The 22,177-nt window shown below is 31.0% G+C and overlaps 1 protein-coding gene across 5 annotated transcripts in view; it reads left to right on the top strand.

The window, feature by feature from the left end:
• Window positions 1–22,177, top strand: part of BRINP3 (BMP/retinoic acid inducible neural specific 3) — a 510,141-nt gene that overhangs the window by 110,374 nt on the left and 377,590 nt on the right. Inside the window, exon 2 of one of the 5 annotated variants that reach the window (XM_074308615.1) lies at window positions 13,066–13,140. The exons of the other annotated variants lie outside the window; for them this stretch is intronic. Coding sequence (XP_074164716.1) covers window positions 13,124–13,140 — 17 coding nt within the window. The 5' untranslated portion in view covers window positions 13,066–13,123. The remainder of the gene's footprint in view (window positions 1–13,065; window positions 13,141–22,177) is intronic. 5 annotated transcript variants of the gene reach the window in all.

Here is a 22,177-nt window from a genome sequence, read left to right as displayed (position 1 = left end):
GGACACCTTAAGTGTGTGAGGCCAGTTTTGAACTCAGGTCCTCCTGATTTCAGGGCTGGTCTATTGCACCACCTAGCTTCCCCCAAATGCTAGTTAAAAAAAAAAAAAAAAAAACTAAAAAATTCATTTGTAGAATTACAGATTCGAGGAAGAAGGAAGTAGGAGCTTCAAGTTCAAGTAGTGTCAGTAATGTGATATGGCAGCCAAAAAGAGTTAATTATTTAACCACTGGACCTATGATTTCATTGATATAGAGCACTTAGGTACTACCAATATAAATAGATAAGTGTTCTCCAGCAAATAGTCTTAGAAAGTTATCTGGGACATTGACTGATTAAGTAACTTGTCCAGGATTAGCCTGAATGTGTCAGGTAGGACATTTTATTTGATTCTAAGGCTACTTCTTAAGTTCTCAAAACACATTAATGGAAGTATAATGTTCATAGTAAAGGAAGTGATGGTTCTGCTGCATTTTTACTCTGTTCCATCTTTATACACACACACACAAACACACACACACACACACACACACACACACACACATATATATATATATATATATATATATATATATATATATATATATATATATATATATATATATATATATATATATATATATGTATGTATAACTGTCCCTAATATGGATGCCACATTTTAAGAGAAATGATTTCAAAGAACAGTCAGAATGAAGAGAATTAAAAAGCATGCCATTTGAGGATTAGTTGAAGGAAATAGAAAGATTTAGTTTGGGGAAAAGGAGAATTAGAAATAAAATTTATGTTACTAAATGTGATCCCTGAAAAAAATATGTACATGACATACTTTTAAGTTTAGTTCAAAGTATTAATATTTTTCTATCACTTTGGTAAATAGAATCACTCAATAAAACAACAAATTAGTAGTGTTTGATGTAATTTTGCAATATAAGTACTTATTAATCAACTGTCAGTATAAACTGGTTATTTAATATTCCTTAATTTAATTCACCTACTGGATAGTACATGATCATTGATTTCATATATTTAAAGAGTTGTCATTTGTATAGACATTTTTGTTTGGTAATAGAGTATAGAACTAAATAGAAGTTAGCATGTTTTGGCTACACTTAAAGGAGAATTATTAAAAGTCAAGCTGTTCAAAGGAGTTCTTATTATAGATAGCAAATTTCCAGTCATTGAAGCTGGATAACAGATTCATTTTAGGTTTTAATTGAACTAGTTGGTTTTTAGGGTACTTTCTAACTTTGTGATTAATATAATAAGAAAATTACTCCTCCCAAATTACATGGGAGGTCAGAGAAGGAAGTGATCATTTTCACTTAATGATAACATATTTCAGGAAGGAAACAGCATTTGAACTAGGCCTTGATACATGTATATAAAATTATAATGAGAATATAGTTAGTATAAAACTTTTTAAGTTGGAGATATATTATGAGTAAAAGCCTGTACTCATCAATGTGATATATTATATATATATATATATGTATATATACATATATATATATATATATATATATATATATATATATATATTTTAAGATCAGTAGATATGAAATGAGTAATATTCAGGGTTTATGGGACAGGAAAAAAAAGTTGACTTGTTTGCTAGGATTTGTTGCTAAATCGTTTCAACTCTTTGTGACCCCATTCTTGCTTTTCTTGGCAAAGATTCTGAAGTGGTTTGTAATTTCCTACTCCTGTTCATTTTATAGAGGAGGAAACTGAGACAAACAGGATTAAATGACTGGCCCTGTGTTACACCAGTAGTTAGTGAGTGAGGTCAGATTTGAACTCATATAAAGATAAGTCTTCCTAACTACCAGTCTAACATTCTATCTACTAAGTTACTCCTAGATTAAATTATTATCAGTAGCTTACATTTCTTTAAAACACATTATCAACAATAACCCACAAATTGTACAATTAATATTCATCCCATTTTACAGATATAGAAACTGGCCTAGTGAGATAAAGTTAGTTTTTCAGGGTCACACAGCTAATATATATCAGAGAGAGAATTCTTTTTTTTTTATTGTTTTATTAAAGCTTTTTATTTTCAAAATGTATGTGTGGATAATTTTCAACATTCATCCTTGTAAAACCTTGTATTCCAAATTTTTCCCTCCCTTCTCCCCAATCCCTCCCTTAGATGTCAAATGATCCAGTATATGTTAAACGTGTAATTCTTCTATACACATTTCCATAAATATCTTGCTGCACAAGAAAAATCAGATCAAAAAGAAAAAAATGGGAAAGAAAACAAAATGCAAGCAAACAACAATAAAAAAAGTGAAAATACTGCGTTGTGATCCACACTCAGTTCCCACAATCCTCTCTCTAGGTGTAGATGGCACTCTTCATCACAAGGTCATTGGAACTGGCTTGAATCATCTCATTGTTGAGAAGAGCCACATCCATCAGAATTGATCATCATATAGTCTTCTTGTTGCCATGTATGATGATCTGGTTCTGCTCATTTCGCTTAGCATCAGTTCATGTTTCACCAGATCTCTCTGAAATCATTCTGCTGATCATTTCTTATAGAATATTAATATTCCATAACTTATTCAGCCATTCTCCATATGATGGGCATCCATTAAATTTCCAGTTCCTTGCCACTACAAAGAGGGCTGCCACAAACATTTTTGCACATGTGGGTTCCTTTCCCTCCTTTAAGATCTCTTTGGGATACAGACCAGTAGAAACATTTCTGGATCAAAAAGGATGCACAGTTTGATTGCCCTTTGGGCCTAGTTTCGTGATCTCCAGAATGGTTAGATCAATTCGCAACTCCACCAACAAGGCATCAGTGTCCCAGTTTTCTCACATCCCCTCCAATTGTCATTATCTTTTCCTGCCATCTTAGCCAATCTAAAGGGTCCATAGTGATACCTCAGAGTTGTCTTAATTTGCATTTCAGAGAGTGGATTCTAACCTGGATATACTGTCTCCATGGCCAGTACTCTTGATTTATCAACACTGCTTTTACTGGGGAGGTATTGAAGTTTTTTTTTTTTTTTTTTTTTTTTTTTTTAATGAATGAATATGAGGAAATACCATCAACCTACATTTTAGAGATATTGTTCTAGTAACATGGAGAAAAATACCTAAGGATTGTTCATAAAAGGGAAATCATTTAAGAATCTATTGTCATCATACAGGTAAAATGTAAGAAAAGTAGACTAGAATAAGGTTAGTGGGGCTAGATAAATGTTCTCAAATACAGATCAACTAAAAACAATTTATCAAATTACTTAGGGGTCCCAAAGTAATAAAGCATCGGTAAATTTTATTGAATAGGGAGTAAAAGTGAAAGGCTTTGGTGGGAGGCAATGGAAAATTGGCCTCTATTTCCTGGAGGAAAAGAGCTCAAAAAAAGGAGAGTACTGAAGTAACATTTTGGTAACATTTTCCTCTAGGGTTATCCTTGGACCATGATTTTTCACAGAGGTGGGGAACCTTTCTTGTCCTTTATGACTTGAGGATGGAGTGGTTATCAATGTTAGTTTTCCACATGTATATAGAATGTTAGAATTTGAATGTCTTATTTTTTTCCCCTTGATCTGAGGATGTTTAGAACTGTCTCACATTCAGCTGGGTCTTCTCTTTTGACTCACTCATGCAATTATTAGCTTGCTAGAAAATTCAGTACAAGTCCTGAGGTTGTACAGCTGCTCCTTTGGTTTTAGAATTTGTCTTCTGCCCAAATGAATTTGAGGGGTTAAGTGAATATAATTTAATAGGTGCTTCCAATATAAAACAGAGCAATATCACATATTGCACATGAGGTCAGATTCTTGTCAGATAGCTGCTTTTCATCATGCTCACATTTCTTCATGATGATCCATTATCAGACAGATTTTAAGGAGTTTCAATATATAATTTGTCATTTTTAGAGGATCCTATTTTTCAGAGTCTATTCATTTAACTCAATAAGCTTTTATTAAGTGTCTACTACTACATGCTAGGCATATTGCTGAATGTCATTTGAAAGACAAAATGACAACATGCCCTGCTCTCATAAATTTTATATTCTATTAGTGATAATACAACATTTACATGGAAATTAAATGTTATATGCAAAGTATTTTGGGGTGGGGTATTATTAGCTGTTTGGGGACAGAAGATAGAAGAAATTGAAATGAATAGTTTTTTACTTACCAAATGAAATGATTGATCCTTAATATAATTTTTACAAAAATACTATTTCAACATATTCACATAGAATACACAAGTTCCAAATTTGGACTTATTTTACATTTATTTGGTTGAAAATAAAGTTCAATTTTAATTTTCTATTCATATCAGCATTAATGTAACATGCCCAGAGCTTCTTCATCTGTTCTGTGGATCTCCCTGGTGATTTCAATAAGACAATTTCTCCATGGGAGGCAGCTCCAAACAAATTATCTTTGGACACTGAGCCAAGAAGGATTTCCCTCATAATAAATTGGATTTTCACAATTCATTGTTGTTTATGTGTGTGTGTATGTGTGTGTGCGTGTGTGAGTGATGTAACTACTTTTAAGTTCTATGTTTTTATTAATGGAGAATTTTTAAAAGGCTTTAAGATTTGAATGTGTTTGAATTATCTGCCTTTGTATACTTTTAAAAATTCTTACAATTTCAGAAATCCAAATAACACTTGTTATTGATGAAGTTTATTATTATATTAGTATGTGATTGGTAATTTAGTAAACTATAAAAATGATCTTTTACAACCTTCTTGACTTCTAACACTGGATTTTTTTGGGGGAAATGTCACAAGACAAGTGGCTTCAACATAAAAAAGTTAGACTAGAAAGAGTTTTTATAGTTGAAATAATTGAGGTTAAAGTGATTTATTCACAGTAATAAAATGTTAACTAGTGTCAGAGCAAAAACTAGAACCCAGGTTCCTGTCTTCTCTCATTGGCACACTATGTTGTTTCAATTGCCACAATAAGTGTTATTAAGGACTATTTAATTAATTTTTCTTTTGTGAAAAATTTTTTGACTTGGCTAAGTGGCTTATAGATTTTAAATGCTATGTTTAAAATGTTTTCCAATAAAATATGATTATATTTCTTATTTTCTATATTTTATTGTTAATGACATGAACATTTTATTATTCATTATCTCAATAAGGCTTTAGTTATGCAGAACTAAATCTGATGCAATGCATATTTATTCCTTTCTATTAGCACATTAAGACAGATGGAAATTTATGAACCTGTGAGAATATAGATGGACAGTCTCATTCTCAAAATTAATGCCAAAAATTATGCTAGGAATAAAGTTACATGCACTGGATCAGGAGTCATGAATACCTGAGTTGGAAACCAACCTCAGATACTTAGTTGTGTGACCCTGGACAAATCATTTAACCTATATTTTTCTCAGTTTCCTCTATTATAAATGGGGAAAATAATGGTGCTTATATATCAGGGTTATTGTGAAGATCAAATGAGATTATATTTCTAAAAAGCACTTAGCACAGTATTTGGTACCCACTAGGTGCCATATCAATGATTCTTTTTTTCTATGTTTCTTTTTTTTTTCCACAAAGATGGTAATTAGAGGCAACTGGCTTTCCTCTTCTGATGTAATATACTTTTGGTTCAACTGATTGGTCATATCAGAGTCAACTCAGTTAAAAACGATGAATTGACACAAAATGATAGTTGTCAAAGAAACTGGTTGAAAAAGCAAATAAGCCCTATGTTCTGTCATATGGCCAGTTATTTTCAAAAGAGAAAGTAATTAGTGTCTGGTTGTTTCACTGAATTTGGCTTGATGTTTTCAAAATAATCCATCAGTTGATTAAATTCAATAACCTTCCTCTTATAGTTCCCAAGCTGTTTTTTTGTGGCTCACAGCTTGGGCTGACCATTTGTTTGTTTCTAAGTAGACTGGTCAGCTCTGCTTTAACAGCAGAAGTGGTAATGCATAGAAACAGATGGTTTCCTACATTTTTAATAACACTTTACAAAAAGAGTATTCATTTATTCCTTTAGAATTTTTTTTTAGTACTTGTCATGTATGCACTATAGGAGTGTACTAGCAAAATATGCCAGGTTATTGCTCATAAGAAATTATAACAATTAGACTGACTAGCAATTGGAGCTGTCCAAAATTGGAATGGGCTGCCTTAGGAACACTAGGTTACCCCCTCATTCAAAGTCTGCAGAAAGAAGCTAGATAGCTACTTTTCAGGTGTTACTTGGTAGCTGGAATTCATTTTTACCTCTGAATTGGACTAAGTGGCCTCTGAAGTCCCTTTCAGTTCTGGAATGCTATGATTATGGGATGATTTAATGGAGGAGGCAAAGCAAGTACATTGATCTACAAAATATTCTGCCATAAATGCTATCAAAAGATACAAACAAAATTGTATTGAAAAGTTCAGAGGAAAGAAAGACAAATTCTAGGTGAGAACATCAGGGAAAATCTTGAAGATGACATTGAAAACAAGTCTTGACGTATAGATAGGATTTAATTAGACAAAATTTAAAGTATGACAGGACTACATACTAACTAGATAGAGCAGTGTTAGCAAAGGTATAGTAGGAAATAGGAGAGGAAACACAATTATTGAAGGAATCAAGACAAATGAATCATTTTTAAAAGGCATAAAAGAGATGAAAAACATAAAGTTAACAAGCATGTATTAAGCTAATACAATTGCTAGATATTATGTTAAATGTTACAAAGTAAAAAGTAGAATGTGCCACACAGGAAGGCAGGTGGTTTAGATTACCACTTAACTGAGAGAGAGAGAAGAAAAGGCAAAATTAAGGGGTTGAACTATATAGCTAAATAAGAATGAGAAAATCAATAATTTACATAAAACTCCAAAACTAAGGAAAGTGTTCACAAAACAGAGACTTCCAGATAAGAGTAGAAAGAAGAGAACCCATGGGTATAGGGTGGATAAAGCAAAATTAATTGTAGAAACAAAGCATTGACTTAAGAAGAATAAAAAATCCTAATTTAGAGAAAGAAAATACTAAAGATAGAAAGGGAGGAAATATACTTTTAACTTATTACATAGCTTTAAATGTGAAACATTTATTTATTGCATTAAACAAAGCAATAAAGTGAAAAAAGAATGACACATTGGGGAAAAAAAAACCTACCCTATGTTGCTTATAAATACCCCAATTTTATGTTGTTTATATGTAAAAAACACACCTAGAAAGCAACAACATAGAATTAAAAAATTTTAAACAATTTACTGGGCATCAAATAAATTCAGGGACACAGATATTTTAATAATTTCAGTAAAGTAAAAACAAAGTTGAAAGTATAAATACAGATGAATAGGGAAGTGACACCATGCTTAAAAAAACATAGACAACAAAACTAAATGAAAAGCAAGCACACATGCTCCAAATGGCATAGTATCTAAATCTACAAAGGAAATATTAGCTGAATTGCAACAAGGCACAGAAGTAATAGGAAACATGTTCCTCTCTCAGAGTTGGACTGTTTTACTAGGAATATTAAAAAAGCAAAATATAAAATTAAAGAAATTGATAGACAATTTAGAATTAAAAGATCTATAGTGTCAATAGAACCACTAAAATATTTTTCTCAGTGCTATATGGCACTTTTAGAAATATATATATATATATATATATTTATTTTTATATATTTATATATATATATATATATAAATATATAAAAATAAATATATAGAGAAATATGCTTTCACAGACTGACTACAAACTATTTTGTTATTTTTTTAATTATTAAACTGATTTCCTTTTCTATCAATTCCTCTTGAATTTTTAAAATTATATAATTACATAAAATGCTGCTCATTTGTTTTGTAGTCTAAAACTTTGTTGTCTCAATAATTTTCATTTTACTTATTCTCTCAGAATTTTTAAATAAACCATTATGTAATGATGAAGTAAGGTTAATCTTGTCTCCTCCATCCCTTTCTATACTTCTTAATTTTCTTTCTAGAATTACTAAAACATTTTCAAATAAGAGACAGCCTTAGTTTACTCCTGTGTTTGTTGGAAAAATTTCTAGTGAGAAAAAAAAAATATATGTAAAACACTTGGCCAGCTTATAAAAAACAAAAACATTATATAAATGCCAGTTATCACATCTGTTGTATTTGAAGCTTGCTACTTGTGGTAGATAGGATTTATTTTTCGTAAAGATTTCCCTACTCTTACAAATTCTTTAGGGTTTTTATCATAAATATTGTTGTACTTTCTCAAAGGTTATTTTTCTTCTATTGATATTATCATGTAGTATTGGCTGTTTTTATTTTAACATGATTGTGTTGATGTTTGTTCTAATGTTGAACCATCCTAGAATTCATGGTATAAATCTAACTTGATAATAATGAATAATTACTTTTTTTTTTAATAATTGTACTCTTTTGGAAATAATTATTGTTAAGAGTTGAGGACCTGAGTTCAAATCTGGTCTCAGATACTTAACATTTCCTATCTGTGTGATCCTGGGCAAGTCACTTAACCCTAATTGCCTCAGGGAGGAAAAAAGGGTTGTATCATATTGCTGTCTTGTTCTCTTTCCTTTATGCATCCATGATTTTGATAGTAAGACAATATTTGTTTCACAAAAGTATTTTAGAAGAAACTTTATATTTTAACTTTTGATAAAAATTTGTACAGGGCAGATATTAATTGTTCTTTAACTGTTGAATAGTTTTTCAATAAAATTATGAAGACCAAGAGATTCCTCCACTGTCATCCCTTGGAAGTTGCTTTTGAACTTGCTCTTTTTCCTAAAATTAGATTAAGATCTCTTCTTGTGAATTGGATTTACACACATATATTATATCTAGGTTATACTGTAACACATGTAAAATGTATGAGATTGCCTGAAGGGAGTAGAGGGAGGGAGGGGAAAATCTGGAAAAATTAATACAAGGGATAATTTATAAAAAATTACTCATACATATATACTGTCAAAAATGTATAATTATAAAATTAATAAAATTAATTTAAAAAAGATCTCTTGTGAAAATTTTATGTTTTTGAAAGTATTCCTTTTTTTTTCTTTTGTGTTCTCAGTTTTTCTACCAAATAATAGTGGATAGTAAATTATGATAATACCTGTTATTTTATCTAGTTTTGTTGTGATTTTACCTTGATCATTAAAAAAATTTTTTTATTTGATTTTCTAGCTACTTTTAAAAATCAGGTTACTTGAAAATTGATCAATTTTACTATTATTAAAAGAACCAACTTTTAGTTTCGTTTGTCATTTCAATAGTCTTTTTGATTCTAATTTATTTTGCCTATAATTTTAAAGATGTATCTTTTGTGCTTATTTTAATTTTTATTTAACATAAAGAGGGATAATATTACTCATTTTTATGCTTCTATTTTACTTGTATCTACACTTATCATAAGATTGAAAAAAAGGTGAAAGATAACCAGGTACTTATTTTTGTTTTTCTAATTAGTAAAGACTATTGGAAAATCTGGAAGGGTAACTATTTTTTTCACTTTATAAAGGCATAGACACTACCCAAGCAATGTCACTTTTATACTTAGCTTTAAGCCATTGTAACTTAGTGACGGCATACAGAGAATTGCAAATAAATTCTCAGGAGGAGATTTCTAATTTTATTTGTGGCCTTTAGCATTTAGAAAGAAGAGAGAAAGGAAGCAGGGCAGAAAAATAAAAGGGGAAGAATAGATTTATTTCATTGCATATATCCCAATTTAAAAATACTTAAATATTAATATAAAAAAGCATCTTTTTATTCTGATTCTAGGGTTTCTTTAAGCTCTCTTAAAATTTATTTTGTTGCATTGAATCTTATTTGGGAAAGTTGAATACCAACCTAATTAATATGTTTAACAATGAACTCCTTTTCATAGTTTTACCATTAGAAACTTTATTTAAATATGCATTAAAAATAAATCGGATCTTTGCTTAATCCTTTTTAGCAAAAGCAGTAGGAGAAATGGATTTAAGATAAAATAAATATCTGACTACACAGGAAAAGAGTAAATAAGGAAAATAATCGTTTCAATTGATTCAATGTACTTTAAAGGTGATCACATCATTTTGGAATCTTTTATCTTCATTATTCTAAAAGGTGATATAATCTTTATAAATAATTGATTACACAAGTATATTCAATTAGATATATTACAAGATAAAGAGTTGTACATCTATTTTATTTCTATTAGTAAAAGCCCATGCCATTTATAATCACAATTTTATTTATAAAATTAGAAACATGTAAATACCTCTAAGATTGCTCTACAGAAACAGCCATCAGGGAGTCCTGGGACTAACTGGGGTCCAAGGGGACCCCAGTCTGAACCACAGGACTCTTGGACAGCCTAGGGAGTCAGGGATTTAAGTCATAGAAGACTGAAAGAACCTTGGCTGATTGGGAATGGTATTCTCAGCTGTGCTACAAAGATGGAACCCTGGGCAAGAAGAAAGTATTATATGCAGTGAGTGTAGTGAGTTGCAAACATGATGGTTCAGGATGCTGCTGGCTGTGGGTACTTGTAGGAGGGTGAAGCTTTTGGTACAGGGTTCTAGGTCAAAGGGGAAAGCTGAAGGGAAACTAAAGGTACCATCTCCCCAAACCCAGGATAAGAGATACTTACACTAAATAGTTCTTATTTAAAAAAATAATGAGGAAGCAAAGAAGAAAGAACTCAACCATAGTGACTTACTTTGGCAATAGGGAAGACTTAAGTTCATCTTCAGAAGAGGGACACTGAAGTAAAAAAAAAATGCCTCTTTTGCACCAAACAGTAATATTAAATCAATCTCTGCCAAGAAAGATTTATAGAAGAATTAAAAAAATACTTCAAAAATAAAATGAGAATGATTGAAGAAAAACTTTTTAAAAAGAACCATCAAAGAAAAATAAGATTATGGGAAAAAAAATTAACCAACTAGGAAAGGATAGCTAGAGTTTAAAAATAAAAGAAAATCATTCTTTGAGAATTAGAATTAGTCAATGAAAGCCAGTGAAACTATAAGAGACCAAGAAATAGCAAAATATAAAGAATGAAAAAAAAGAACAGAATGTGAAGCATCTTATAAGGAAAACAGCAGATCTGGAGAAGAGATCAAGAAGAGAAAATATAAGAATAATAAGGCTACATGAAAGCTATGACCAAAAAAAGAACCTTGACTTAATAGTACAAGAAATAATTTAAGAAAATTGTTCTGGAGTGATAAAACACAATAGAGTACAAATAGAAAAGAATTCCATTTATCACCACCTCAAAGAGATCCTGTGTGGAAAACACATATGAATATTATTGCCAAAATTCAAAACCCCCAGATCAAAGATAAAATTTTGCAAAAAATAAGCAAACAAAAAATTTAAATATGCTGGAGCTACAATTAGAATTGTACAAGATTTATCTGTATTTACAATTAAAGACCACAAGTCCTGAATACCATACCAGTAATCAAAAGAACTAAGCCTGTAGACAAAAATATCTTGTCCAACAAAATTAACTATAATATTGAATAAAAAAAAAGGACTTTTAACAAAATTGTAGATTTTCAGGACTTTGTCTTAACTGAACCTTAAATTAATAAAAAAAATTTACCTATAAGAATCTAAATAAAAAATTAATTTCAAGTGGCTCAACATGGACAAATTATGTATTTTTTGCATAGAAATATATACCAGATGTTTAATATTGACATCAATAATTGGATAGATCAAAGAAGGATTGGGACAGAGTTGAATATGATTTGACTCTAAAAACCAAAAATCCCTAGGAAAAGGTAATTGTGTTATATTAAAATCAATGAAAAATAGAGAAGGAATAGACACATAGGCATTAGAGGGGGGAGGAATGAAAACCTGCTCACATAAAGAATGGGTTAATACTACAAAAATACATATATATATACATACATAGAGCCATACCTCTTCTAAAATCTATAAAAAAAATAAGAGTGGAGGGAACAGGATAAAGTGGGGTATAAATGTGTAGATTTATAGCAGTGGAACAAGATGTGTAAATTAATGGGCAAAGGATAAAGAATAAGTATTGAAGGATGAGTAGAATTATGGCAGTGGAATAAGCTGTGTAGATTAATAGGAAAGGGATAAAGGGGGAAAGGGTGGCATAGGATAAGGTGGGGTATAAAAGAGTGTTTTAAATTAATGAAAGTGGAATAAAGAAAGAATGAAATGGAGGAGAAAATAAGAGAGAGATCCATGGGTAGCAGTGGTTAAGTAATAGCAAAGCAAGTTATAATTAAAAAAAAAAAAGAAAGAAACTCCAATTGTTAAGTGTGTTACATTTGTCAATATTTACCATTTTAGAAGTTAAAATATTTTAATAGTATGATGAAAATATTTTTAACCTTGTGGACCTCTTGAAAAGAGACCTTTAGAAAACCTTTTGAGCACTTCTAATCTAACCATTCACTTTGATTTGTTTCCTGCATTAATTCAGTTGATATAGTTATTTAAATATACTTTAAAATATATTCAACTCTTTAATAACTTATTTCTGCATCATATTTTAATTATCTTCATTTCCTGACTGTCCATTATGTTCAATATGCCTGCATGCCACCTCTTTCCACTTTCTAGACTGTGAGTGATTAAGGAAAAAGAACTAATTTAGATATTAGTTTAAATAAGTATGATTAAGAGAGTGGACCTTCTAAAATAACTGATACATTTAATGCAAAAAAATGATGGTTGAATTGTCTTTTGTTTTATATTATCCATAAACCTTTTTCTCGTTATGTGGAACAGAAAAGAGGAGAATTAACTCTAATATTACTTTAAAGATCTGGAACGGAATTGCTTTTAAATTCATTTTCATGTGGACCCATTAAATTCAGAGTTTAGTGGATAAGAGAAAAACAAAATTAACATTCTCAAGAAACCCCAGATGTAAGTACTGTGGCACAGTATTAATTCATAAATTCAGACAGAAACATTTGCATTCCTGTTGATTTGCCAGCAGTTTTTGGAAGATCCTAATATATTTTCTGGATGAACAATCCAGAAAATCAATAACTCTTCATTTATATTTCTTCAAATTTAAAACATTTTATATGCTTTTTACCATTTTTCCAGATGATTTACTAAGTGGAGCCATGGAGATATTAAATCAAAACAATTATTCCTGTAAAAGATGACCAACTTGAAGAGGTAAATATACAGGGTGTACCAAAGACTTTTAGGACACTTGTATAACCTTCCTTTTATTTCCATATTCAAATTTAAAACAGATATTCTAATGATATTTGTTTTAAAAATATGGAAATGTATATGATTGCGTCCTTTCTACCTCCATTTGATAAATGTTCTGATCCTGATAATTGAAGATTACTGATCTTTGAATGGACCATCAAACTTTAAATGTCACAATGAATGCAATTTAGTAGTGTCTAAATAATAGTATAAATACATAACAAATATCTAAGAGCGATGCCAAGATTAACAAGTTTAAAGAATAATACTTTTCATAATCAATGAGACATAGAGAAGGAGTTCTTGAACAATGTTCAAATCCTGGTCCAAATGAAGTAGTTCTGAGATCAAGTAAAGACAAAGAAGAAATACAAAGCCATGACATGACACCTGACCTTTATGTTTTGTTTGTGGACTAAATATGTCTACAGAAAGGGGAATTGATACTCTAGAGTTTAACTCCCTTCCCTTTTAAATGTATCTTCATTCACCAGGTTGCAACGTAAGTAGGGAATTTTATGGATTCTTTCAAGTAGGACTCCCTAGAGGGAAAGGGATAGACCACTCCTGACCATGATTATTTTCAAAATTACCCCAACAGAATATCACTTAATATTATAAGTCTGAAGGATTGTATATATTACTGTTAAATGAGAGGCCCACTAGGGAAGTAAGACAATATAAACTCTGTGAAAGCAGGAACTATTTAGTTTTTAATCTTTATATTACTTATGTCTTATCACAGTTCCTGATATGTAGGTAGTTGTAAATGTAATTAAAGAGATTTTTTTGAGTTTATTGAAATGCAGGTTTTTCAATTTTTGTTGTGTATAAAGTTTTTTTTCTATTTGATTTATTATTTTTTCTGAGTTTTTAGACAACTAGATGGCTCAATAGATGGATCAAAAGCCTTGAAGTCAGTAAAACATGGCTCAAACCTGACTTCAGACATTTGCCAACTAGCTAAGTGACTATGGGCAAGTCACTTAACCTGTGTTTGTTTTAATCTACTGGAATAGGAAATGACAAACCTCTCCAGATTTCTTGTGAAGAAAACCCTTTGACTTCTATTGGTATGCTGTGGTCCACAGCTTCCCAAAGAGTGAGATGCAACTGAATGACTGAACAACAATAAATAATCTGAGTTATATGGAAGAGTTGGGAGCCATTCTCCCTTTTCCATAAGGGTAGAAAAGGCTAGAAAAAACATTCTAGTGAGGGAAACTTTGGATGGAGACAAAAAGAAACAAATTCTGATGGACCAAGGTGAAATTCCAAGTGAGGGTGTAGGCCAAAAAGAATGATTTGGTATATACTCACAAAATTAAACCTGATCACTGTTAACTATTAACTCACAGTTGCAATTTTGAGCTATGGGTCTCATTTTAAAGGTCATATGTTGTGTGTTTATATATGTGCTGCCTGTCAAACCACAAAAATAATACATCTATTATAAATGCAATATAATTGTATGTGAATACATAATTATGAATGACATAAAATCAAACATAACATATAGATCTGATTCAATATTTGTGGTTTGCCAGACATTGCATAGTTATCTGTGCTATATTTCTGCTACTTTTACTTGATTTGGTCCCAGTAATGTTATAAGTTCATTAGTGATTAAATTTGAGTACAGTTGTATTGTTCTATATTATTGCTAATTTGGGAGGGGTTGGGAGGAGGAGGGATTCTATTTATGACTTTTACTTTTTGTGACTGTCTTTTCATTAAATCAGTGGTATGGAGTGGAAACAGGATCATAAACTTGAGAATCAAGTCTTGATTCTTGCCTCTTCCCAGTTCTGGAGTTCTGAGAAAATCTTTCTATTTCTGTGACTCTCAGTTTCCTCATCTATAAAATGGAAGTGATTATAATTGCAGTGTTTATTTTCCAGGGTTGTCTTGAGGAAAGACTTTATAAACATTAAATTGCTATTAAATGTGCTTTTTATGAATGAATTAATTGTGTGTGGTAATATTAAGACTGAAAGCAATTCATAGGAATAAAAGTTGATACAAATCTCTTTTCTTATTTCTTTTTCTTTTCTTCTAAATATATGTAGGGGGAATTAAATTAATTCCATCTTAATTATAATATCTAAAATATTTCTATTTTAAGTGGACATTTTGTTTTGAGAATATTTTAAGTCTTAATTTATCTCCTTGCATTAGTTCCTTTAATTACTGCAGATACTCTGTGAATTTATGCTTAGAGATCAGAGATTGAATACTATGAATATTTCCTTTTTTGGTACATTTACTGATGTTGATTTTCCCTTCCCTATTCTGCTTATGATATACTTGCTATTCCCTAATAGTGAAGGTAGAAAGTTTCCTACCTTTACCCCTCAACTCCTTTTTGCAGTTTAAAAACCTCTTTCCTGATCCTGACATTTTAAGCAAATGTGTTTTCCTTTGGTAGATAAAAGTGCTCTGGAAAAAAAGCACTGATCTAGCTTCATATTAAATTCTAGACCCATTTGTATTACTTACTATGTGAGCCTCCATTTCTTTATCTAAGGAAGAACTTGGACCAAAAGGCATCAAAGATCCCTTTCTGATTTAATATTCCATGACTTAAATATCATGGATCAATTATATAGATAAAACCAAATGAAAAGTATAGCACTAGCACATAATTGTACTTATGTTAGAATTAAGTACAATGTAAAAGCTTCTTTCTTTGACTTGACTGACTCAAATGAAAGTGACAATTATCTTTTGCTGCCAAGATGCTTCCAGTAAGTAGTTCATCATTGCTGACCATGAGGAATCCCTTTTCCCCACCCACCTTGATTCATGTTTGTGCTGTAGGTAAAAAATAGACCTTTACCAGAAGACTTTTTGCCAGAAAGAGAGAGCATCTCTTCAACATCTTTTGCATTTCTTCCCCTTTTCTCCACTTAAACAGTTTCAGCAGGAGTGTAGGCTCTTCAGATACTTTAACTGCTGTATTATGATAATCTCCTAATTGGTCTTTTGCACTTAATTCCATTTTCTATATAGTTGGCAAAATAATCTTCCTCAGTCAAAGATCTGACTTTACTTATTACCCTGCTCAAAATCTTTCAATTATTTCCTATTACCCTCAGGATAAAATACAATATTTACCACCTGGCATTTATAGCCTTTTACAGACCATTTCCCATGTCTCTTAATAGTTTTTCCCCTTTAGTATCATTTCCCTTCACATCCTATACCTAGTAATATTATTTTAGATATGTGCAACAAGATCTTCTATCCTGTGTCTTTGTCTAGATAGTTTTAGTTGTCTTCTGTGAGCATCTTTTTCACCCCATAGAATCATTAGCTTCCTTCAAGGCTTAGCTCAGATACAACACTTATAATTTGTTTTTTTTTCTGTGCTTTTCTTCTTCTTCTTCTTCTTCTTTTTTTTTTTTTTTTTTTTTTGTTACTGAAATTTAGAGATAGTAGCTGGACCTGTAATTTCATTGTTTTAGGTAGCTTACACATGAGGAAACCATCTAACAAATGCCTATTGACACCTTTCCTATAATTCATAGTTTTAGAGAATTATTTTGAGCACTGTTATTAGGGGTCCCAAAGTCAATATGTAACAAAGGTTAGACTTAAAACCCAGTTATTCCTATCTTTAGCCATGGCTCTCTGTCCACTATTTCATACTGCCTCTCAAATAGCATTCTTCCCCCATTATTGAGATACTGACATTGTTTTCTATTTATTTTTCTGTGTGCATGTTGTTTCCTTCTGATAACATATAAGCTCCTCTAGGGCAAGGATTGTTTTATTTTTGTCTTTGTATCCTTAAATGAATCACCATTTATTAAGTAACTACTGAGTAAAAGGCATTGAGGATTTTGTCTTTGCTTTCATGAAACTTACATTATATTGTGTTCGGAAACTTTCTCCCTTCTGATTCATAACAAGAGTCATAAGGATTCACACTGACATCAGGCATAGTAGGTAGGACAGTTACAGATACCTTTCTAAATGCCACTAGCTGAAGCAGAGAGTGAACAGATTATTTATGGCTGTGTTGGGTGAATTCCCTGACATTTGAGGAAAGCAATTGAAAAGACTGCTGACATGAGACTTCCTAGAAATTCAGTTACTATAGCAAGCTCTTGAAGGATTCAGATTGAAGAAAAAAATTCAGAATGAATTAAAAGAAGCATTCTAATCAACATAAGTGTATGTGGGTGTGGTGGAGGACTAGGGAAGTAAGGAAACAGAATTATATTAAGTGGTTAATTATAATAGCTTAGGTTAAAAAATTTGTTTATCTAATTGTGTTTGTATTTAACCCAGTCTTGCTCTATTCACATGGTCTCATTTTAATAAAGAGATAGCTCATATTTTTATGTTTTAATGAAGTTGTAATTTAGCAAAATAAATGAATGAAATTGTGTAAGCATGCCATTCTTTTTGTTTTTGTTTTTGTTTTGTTTTGTTTTTGTTAACCATGCAAAACTTTGCTCCTCAAAACATTTGGCCATAATGTAAGCTTAAGTGCTGATGAAAATCATAAATTGAGAGCATATTAACTTTTCATTTCTAACCATTATGCTCTAGGGCCTATAAAAGTGCTATTTGTAGTGTTCTCAATTGGTCTTTATTTTAATTCTTCATATAAACATTAACCAAACTTAACAAAATGGATTCTTAAGACCTTTACAATTTCAAAGGGGAATATCTTTTACTGCAACGTAAATGTACATTTATTCAATGGGTATGTTTTATGTAGTAAACAAATGTTCACATATAATTTTGATAATAATGGGAATTTTTAGATTAATATCTATTTAAAATAATGACAACTGATAATACAGATAAGTCAGAAATGTTAATGTAATTATAAACACTGCATGAAATATTAAATTTGAAATATTTTATTACCATTATTTTTAATCTCTTTGATTTTGAAAGAATTTTATGTTTTTATTATATTTTCCCACAGTAACAAATGGATTATGTTATAGAAGTGACTTAAATAAAGAAGAGGGCCCTTGATATTATCATTTAAAATATGCTGATCGAAGAACCCAGCTCATTTTGTTACTATATAAATTTAAGGACTTTGCGTTTTATTTGGCATGTGAATATGCATAACCTTTATAGAAAAGAGAATTAGTAGCTGAAAAAAGCATCACAAGAGCCCCATTACCAGCTAACATCCATTTTATGGAAAATAATGGCATTTTAATTGTTGTACTCTGTTTAATAATCCCATTTTTATTTTTTAAAAAGGAAATTCTCTTTAGTTCAAAGAGTTCATTAAATACTCTCTAATGATGAAACTAAATAAGCTTATATAAGGAATAATAATGAAAGAAACATTTTTAAATGTAGTAGATCTCAGGACTTAATGGGATTTTAATTCAAGTCCTGCAGAAATATAAAGAATGACACATCAGTTAGCAAATTATTGAACATTTTGTATATGTCACACATTGTATGGAACTTTGGGGGGAAAAAAGATAAAAATATTCCTTGACCTCAAAGAAGTAACATTCCAAATGAGGTAAAGCTGTGAACATATAAGATACATGTGAGTGTATATGTATGTATGTATCCATACACACATATATGGATAAATAGATAAAGAAATACATAGGAAGAGATATAGATATAGTTAGATGGATGGTGGTCTGAGAAAAGAAGACATTAGCCAACTAATATAATTTGGAAAAGCTCTTCAAAAAGTGGTAATGATTATTTAAGGGTGCCAAGGTAGGATGGTAGAATACATTGAGTTTGAAAGACCTATGAGACATCCAGTTTAAGATGTCCAGGCAGTAACATGAGAACATAGTTCAGGAGAGAGGCTGGAACTGGAAATATCAATATGGGAATTATGTAAATGCATTAATATGTATTCACACATAAATTATATATATATTCCCATATGTGTATATAGATGTGTTTGTATATATGTGTATGCAAGTGTGTGTATGTCTATTGAAGCCATAGAAGTTCTGATATTAGAATAAAAAGATATAGAATAAGGTGAAAAAAGAGGAGCGCATAAGACAAAACCTTGGAAGATATCCACAGTTAATTTGTATGACTTTGATGAAAAACAAGCAAAGGGGATAGGATAGATATCAGAATCAAGAGAAAGCAATGTCATGAATATTTAATTAGGAATGGATACTTAGGAGAAAAAATATGATCAACAATACCAACTACATCAGGAGGTCAAGAAGAATAAGGATTGACTTTGGGAGTTAAGTAAAGGATCATTGGTAATTGAAGAGGGCAGTTTTAATTGAATGATAAAGTTGGAAGCTAAATTCCAGAGAATATAGAGAAAGAAGGGAAAAGGGAGGGAGAAAGAGAGAGAGGGAAGGAGGAAGAAAGGTAGGGAGGGAAAAAAGAGAGGGAAGGAGAGAGGAAGAATAACAGAGAGACAGAGACAGAGACAGAACCAGAGCCAGAGCCAGAGCCAGAGGAGACAATGAGACAGATGGAAACAGAAAGACAGACACAGACACAGAGACAGAGAAATGGAAGGAGAGGGAGAGGGAGGGATGGAAGTACTGTGTTACCCTCTTATTGATCCCCAGAATATAATTAAGTTCTAGAGCATATGAACATTTACATTGATTAAGGAAGTCCCTATATTAATCAATCACAGGTTCAGTAAAAAAAAAATCATTAACTTAAAATATAACCAGCATTAAAGGGGTATTATTGAATAATGGAAATATCTATATTGTCATTTCACCATTTCTCAAATAAAATTCAGTCACTTTATGAGTAGAAACAATTTTAAAAATAAATTGGTATAATGCTTAGAGAACCTAAGTTATCACAATTATTCCCTTTGCTTAACTTAGAAAGCATATTATTAATAGTTTAAAATGCTTCTTATAATTGTGAAATTCTGCAGTAGATTCAAGATAATTTCTGGCATAATAAAATACATTTTAGTGACAACTTCATAAAATTATGAATTGTGCTTCACAACTTATTCATGTCCTTCACAATCCAGACATGAAATTTAATAACATGAATTAATAATATTTTTAGAGTTCATGCTCTTAAGCATATGGACTAGTAATTATTGGGGAGGTAAACAAAAAGCTATGTTTTACCAAGCAAAATTACCTTATAGGTTCTAAGTATATGTTTTATACTTTGTTTTGTTACTCCTGGTATCACAGCAGGCATTGTGATGTAATGTAGAGAAAGTTGTCCTCAAAATCAGGGATACTTAGTTTCAGGTCTTGTCTTTGATATGTTATATTTGACTGAACAACTTACTGAACCTCTAAATTCTCTAGTTGAAAAGGTGTTGATCTGCATGGGTAAAGTGAATTTCTTCATCTGGAATTCCCTTCCCCAAAGAAATCAGAAGCCTATTCTTTATCGTACTTTTACTATCTAGTTACAGTTTCATCTGAATTTTTTCCCCTTCAACTTTGAGAAAACTTTTTCACTTCATAAAATCAGGAATACAAGAAGATAATAGAAAAAGAAGTAGATAAGGGACTTTAATACATCCATCTATAAGGAAAGATTGTCCCTACAATTTAAGGGACATTTAAGAAGCATTACATTTAAGAAGGAAATTTTGGGGCTATTGCAGAGGAAGTTGGGATAGAGAAAGAATAGATAGGATAGAAATGTAAAATATGTGAAAGGAAATTTCTGGAAGCATTGAATAGATCTAATATAAAAGATAATTTTTAAAAGAATTAAGATTTTGAAGGTGGATGCTGTAATGAAAGTGTAGGATAGAGTGGAACATGGTGGAGCTGATTTGGAGTAGGCATTTATTTGTGCATATAATTGGTAGCCAGGGAAAGGAAAATAAGCTTAGACATCTAACAGAATCAGGAATTCTGAGCCATAAGGCACTATCAGTAAATATGTGATATAGGAAGGAAGAAGGCTAGATCTGTTCATTAATGTAGTATATTCCTCAGTATATGTGTAGAGGAAACTATTCTTTCAGGTTAGCAATTTTTGGAATTAAAGAGTTTCCTAAAGCATTGAGAAGTCAAATGACTTCCACAATGTCATAGTGTCAGAGACAGGATTTGGACCCAACTCTTCATGTCTTCAGGCCAGCTTTTAAAGTAGTATTTTATTTTTTCGAATAAATGGAAAGATAATTTTCATTTGTTTGTTTGTGTTTTTTAATTTTAATAATTTGTATTTACCAGAAATATGCATGGGTAATTTTACAACATTGACAATTGCCAAACAACAACAAAACTATGCTTTGATCTATATTCAGTCTTCATAGTTCTCACTCTGAATGTGGATGGCTTTTTCCATCACAAGTCTATTGGATTTGTTCTAAGTCACCTCATTGTTGAAAAGAGCCAAGTCCATCATAATAGATCATCACATAATTTTGTTGTTGTGCACAATATTCTCTTGGTTCTGTTCACTTCACTCAGCATCAGTTCATGTACGTCTTTCCAGACTTTTCTGAAATCATCCTAGTCATCATTTCTTGTAGAATAATAATATTCCATTACATTCATATACAATAACTTCTTTAGCCATTCCCCAACTGAAGGGCATACACTCATTTTCTAATTTCAAGGCCAGTTCTCTATCCAATTGGCTACATTGCTTCTCAAGTGGAATAATTGATATTTATACATTACTTTTTCATATTTATTTTACCTCACTTGAGCCTCACAGATATGGAGGTTAGTATTATATATCATCCCTATTTTACATAAGTAGAAGTAAAAATTTGGGAGTTGAATTAACCATGCTCATAGAGCTAATAAGTGTCTTATGCAGGATTGAACTCAACAATTCTTAAGACAGAGTCCAATTATCTATGATGACACACTGTTAAAGGAGAATTCCTTATATACTTCTATTGTTCTTTTTTTGTGAATTATATTGAGTCCATTGTGTTAACCTCTAGAATAGATCTAGACCTATTCAGTGAGGTTTCTGATTTTCTTAAAGTAGTGTGGATGAACTAACTATACAGGAAAAAAAAAAAAAAAACAAAACAGATTTGAATTGTAGATGA

Source organism: Sminthopsis crassicaudata, chromosome 4, assembly GCF_048593235.1.
Source record: "Sminthopsis crassicaudata isolate SCR6 chromosome 4, ASM4859323v1, whole genome shotgun sequence".
Lineage (NCBI taxonomy): Eukaryota > Metazoa > Chordata > Mammalia > Dasyuromorphia > Dasyuridae > Sminthopsis > Sminthopsis crassicaudata.
This window is presented reverse-complemented; position numbering and strand designations above follow the sequence as displayed.